The sequence below is a fragment of the Rhynchophorus ferrugineus genome, unplaced genomic scaffold, assembly GCF_030347505.1.
Source record: "Rhynchophorus ferrugineus isolate W39M unplaced genomic scaffold, kcgeb_rfMv2 rfM1, whole genome shotgun sequence".
NCBI classification, from domain to species: domain Eukaryota; kingdom Metazoa; phylum Arthropoda; class Insecta; order Coleoptera; family Curculionidae; genus Rhynchophorus; species Rhynchophorus ferrugineus.
In genome coordinates this window covers 8,775,113-8,779,262 of record NW_027472580.1, presented here as the reverse complement: position 1 = coordinate 8,779,262, position 4,150 = coordinate 8,775,113, and the positions used below count along the sequence as shown (strand labels likewise).

At 30.4% G+C, this 4,150-nt stretch overlaps 2 protein-coding genes across 2 annotated transcripts; both read right to left on the bottom strand.

The window, feature by feature from the left end:
• Positions 1 to 247: 247 nt before the first annotated feature.
• Positions 248 to 1,613, bottom strand: LOC143203549 (28 kDa heat- and acid-stable phosphoprotein). Its single transcript, XM_076415748.1, has 5 exons — positions 1,470 to 1,613; positions 1,036 to 1,235; positions 844 to 986; positions 648 to 784; positions 248 to 594 (listed from the first exon to the last, which is right to left on the bottom strand). The coding sequence occupies exons 1-5, from the start codon at positions 1,477 to 1,479 to the stop codon at positions 533 to 535; spliced, it is 552 nt and encodes a 183-aa protein (XP_076271863.1). The 5' UTR covers positions 1,480 to 1,613; the 3' UTR covers positions 248 to 532.
• A 178-nt stretch (positions 1,614 to 1,791) lies between these two features.
• On the bottom strand, positions 1,792 to 2,536 carry LOC143203555 (uncharacterized). Its single transcript, XM_076415763.1, has 3 exons — positions 2,307 to 2,536; positions 2,044 to 2,251; positions 1,792 to 1,989 (listed from the first exon to the last, which is right to left on the bottom strand). Exons 1-3 carry the CDS (start codon positions 2,377 to 2,379, stop codon positions 1,905 to 1,907), a joined length of 366 nt encoding a protein of 121 aa, XP_076271878.1. The 5' UTR covers positions 2,380 to 2,536; the 3' UTR covers positions 1,792 to 1,904.
• Positions 2,537 to 4,150: the final 1,614 nt, after the last annotated feature.

Below are 4,150 nucleotides of genomic sequence, written 5' to 3'. Positions count from 1 at the left end.
CATAGTTTTTATTTGGTTGAACATCATTACATTATGTCGAAGGTTGTCAATGTCGAGTTGCCTATATAAAATGATGACTAGATCTGTACCATCATAGACTATTATTAGAATAAAAGCGAAATACTTGAGCATTATCCAAAAAAAAGTCAGCTGAATAAATTGATAATGATAATAAAATATAATTCAGTCTAACCAACTCTAATGTTTGGTGATAAAAGCGAAAGTAATGCAATAAAAACAATTATGATAAATTTCAGAAATTTATTAGAATCAGATTCATACAAAACATAACAAAAAATTAAATATGGCTTTAAAAAACCTAATCTGAATCAAATATATTAGTAAACAATAAAATGAACGCCATTACATAAAAAAAATCTTAGAATAAGTATTGCAGAATTTCCCCTCAAATTTAAAGTCAGAACTATTTTTACCTCTGAACCGACTGATGTTCGATGTTATATATTAGACTTAAAAATAGCCCTGGTATATTTGAAGATCGGTGCAAGTCCTATGTTGTATTGTAATTACCCTATTTTTTCCCCAAAGCTTTGTTGGTTGCTGCTGTTTTGGCTTTAGATGCTTCTTCCTTTTCTGTAATTAGTACTAAATAAATGAACTGTAAAATAGTTTGAGAAATAATTAACCTTTTTGTTCAGCTTCTCTCCGTTTTCTGGCTTCTTCACGTTGTTGCCTGATAATAGCCAACCTAGCCAAGTCTGCTCTGGCTTGATCTGTCTTACCCTCGGCATGCAGTTTCTGATAATTGGCTTGGTCTTTTTGCCTATTAAAATATAAAAAAATTATTTCAAAAAATATATTATAAACATTTAAGATAGAAACCTCTCAATTTCTTCCCTCTCCCTTCTAGAGAGTTGTGGCTTTTCAGTTAAATCAGCAGTATTTAACGTAGATAACTTTTTAGTTTTCTTTTGGACCCTGTTTGGATTTTCAATTTCAATCAGATTAGACACACCCTTGGCTTTCTAGAAATGAAAGTCAATATTTACTTAATAAAAAATGCATTAGTATTACATGTGTCTCTTCCTCTTCACTGCTTTCTTCATCACTATCAGATTCTTCAGATATTTTTTTATCATCTTCACTTTCTTCACTACTTTCATCACCGTGCTGCTGCCTCCATTTCTTCTTCTGCTCTTCTTTTTTTCGTTCTTCCTCTAATTCTTCGGGGTTGGTAAATCTACGACTGCGACCTTTGTGATTAGAAAACTTACCTACAAAAGTTATATATTCATGAAAATTAATGCAACCTCAACAAACACGGAAAGCTAAAAGTTAAATCAAACAATTCTCTTAATGTATAAATATGGCTTATTTACTTATATATTACCAAAAGATCAAGTTAAATACACATTAACAATAATTGCGATTGGAAAATTTAGGCGTGGAGCTAAATAGAACAATCTAACCTATGAATTTTTGTGTTAGTAAATCTTTTTGTTGCTTACCCCGTGGCATTTTTAAATATCACTAAAAACAAAGCAAATACCAAAAATTTAGAAAAAATATGTTTGCTTTTAAAAGTTAAACAAGAAAAGGTGATAACTTTTTAGATAGCTTTTGACAGATGCTGGGCTAACTCTTCTTTTGCAAATGTTAATTTTTAATCAAACGGAGAAAAATACCATTGTAGTCAATGTAAAACTGTATAAAAACATAAAATTTACGTGATTATCGTATTTTATACTAGAATTGATAAAACAAATTGGAATTGCGTTTTTATTTAATATTGTTGCTATCAGGGTTACTTTTGCGATTAAAAATAATGAAGACTGATGTAGAAGACTATATTTTAGCTGAGCAAATTTTTACAGATATGTTTATTTTTTATTTTTAATAAAGTACTAAAACATTTCTTGAAGAGATCTTTCTATTTTAAAGCTTTAGAGAGGCAAATGAGATAACTTTTCCATGGACACTGAGAACTTTGCCGCTCCTACGTTCTTCATGCTTTGTCCAATAGGCTGACTAAAAATAATTTTATTTTAAATAATGTATTCGGTTTTAAAATGTAATATTTACGGTTGATTGGTGTCCATAACTTTTTTTAAGTTATGAACTGAAAATCGATTGTACATCCCCCAGATGCTGTTCATATATTTGCTGTTGTAATTGGCAGCTTCTTGCTTCATATTGTATTGAAGATCTGTTCTTTCCATGTTTTTCCTGACCTTAAAAGCGGCATGGGCTCCTTGAGGGACGGACATTTCGAATTTTGCCTTTATACAGTCTATAATATTATAAAAGTAGTCAAATAATAATTGTTTAAATTTAAACGTTTTTACCTTTGCAAATATCAAAATCCAACAGTTCAAAATCCTCTGCTAATATGGTTGAAGGCATAAAAGATCTTTTCATCGAAATAGAAAAGGAATTCAGTGTTAGAAACTTAAGAAGTACGATTAGTTTAATCAATTATTTAGCAGTCAGTACATTGAAACTTCTACAAGAAAACTGAAGCAGACCGCAGTAATAAAGCAGGTTGTAGGTTAAAAGGATATCACGAACTATAAACAGCATTATCAGTGTCTTTTGTACAACACGAGATATGTGTTTCATAATCGTTAACTAAGAGATTTTTTGGCTACAAACTCGCTGGGGTTTCGCGCAAAATTTGGACGCTCTTATCAACATAAAATTATTTTAAATGCTACAAGTAAATATTTTGAAATATTGACTTTACAAGGGGTTTTAAATCAAACAAGACGTGCTCGTTAGCATTGAAAATTGCAAGTTACTTAACACTTCTTGAAAATGTTTACTGTTTTGTCGATTTAAAATTTATGATATTCCTGTTTATCTTACTGCCAATTTGCAATTTTTAGAAAGGCAAAATTTTATTTAAATAAATCAATATTTATCATGCAGTTTGTTTAATATTAAATATTATAAAAACTGTACCTGGTACAACTATGATGATAAATTTTAAATAACAAAGAGAACACCAATTTATTTTATCTAAATAATTAATACGTAACGTTTGCAGTAGTATCATTAGTCAGAGAACAGTATTATCAATAGCAGAATCTCAAAATCCAAATAAAAACATAACATATGACTATAATAAACAATCAATGCGTATCAATACCGCATTCCTCAATAATTACAAATACAATTTAGATAGTGCGTTTCCCAAAAAGTCGGAGCTCTATTTTTCTGATATTTTATTTTTTTGAGATAACTTGACTTCTGTTTTAATTAAAACCTGAATCATTAAACGAATATCAATCGTTATAATGCTTATGTATATTAATGGATCTGAGCAACTTGAATCTTTTGAGTTTTTAGTCAGTGGATCTACTGTTTATACCTGGGAGGCTGGCTTTCTAAAAGCCGGGAAAAGGGAAACTAATATAAGTAAGAAAATTTGGCCATTATGAAAAGCCAATCACAGTTAATAGATAAACGAACGCAAATATCAAATCATAAACGATTTTTTAACATAATATAAATTGATTTTATGGAGCCTAATTATGCCTATTCGACAGCTAAGGTAACCAAAACGATCATTTTACCTATCAAAGGTTATGTTTGCGGAGGTTTCCTGTAGTGGTTACCACAGAGCGCCACTATTAATCTTGCATCATTACTAGGTTAGACAGTGGACCCTTCAACTCCTTAGAGCGCCAACCCATACTGGGACAAGTACCTATATTGACACTATTATGTAAATAACTGATGTTAACAACAGATATTTGAGATCTCTAGAATCATTCGAGCGAGCAGTCATGACACAGTAAAATAGACAGTAGAGACTGCAGTAATAGAAACTCAGTTTAGCAACTGGCAGAATTATCGGGCAGCATCTAGTTTACATAGTACAATACTCAAAACTTCAACAATCAAAAATAGATTTTGATGATACATAGAAAAATCGTGTGAATTAATGAGCGACTATATGTGTGCTAGACACATGATGCAACAAAGACAAAAAAATCATCTTTGTGGTAATAGATAAAGTGATATGTTAAAAAAACATCTTTTATGATTATATATTAGTTAAATATACCTTTTTCCTATGACTTATGTTAAATAAATTAAAAAATTACCACAGAAGACATTATTTTATCAACAGCCAATGTGAAGTGAAGACCCGAAGATTTTTCAGCTCTCTGGTGAGCTAGAGTAG

Bases quoted from the DNA above. Each gene is read 5' to 3' on its own strand.
- LOC143203549 (XM_076415748.1), bottom strand. The intron at 987-1,035 runs GTAATACTAATG...TTTCATTTCTAG, and splicing joins GTGAAGAGGAAGAGACACAT to AAAGCCAAGGGTGTGTCTAA. The intron at 595-647 runs GTTAATTATTTC...TACTAATTACAG, and splicing joins GAGAGAAGCTGAACAAAAAG to AAAAGGAAGAAGCATCTAAA.
- LOC143203555 (XM_076415763.1), bottom strand. From the start codon at position 2,379: ATGAAAAGATCTTTTATGCCTTCAACCATATTAGCAGAGGATTTTGAA. The intron at 2,252-2,306 runs GTAAAAACGTTT...ATAATATTATAG, and splicing joins GGATTTTGATATTTGCAAAG to ACTGTATAAAGGCAAAATTC. The intron at 1,990-2,043 runs GTAAATATTACA...AATTATTTTTAG, and splicing joins GTTATGGACACCAATCAACC to TCAGCCTATTGGACAAAGCA.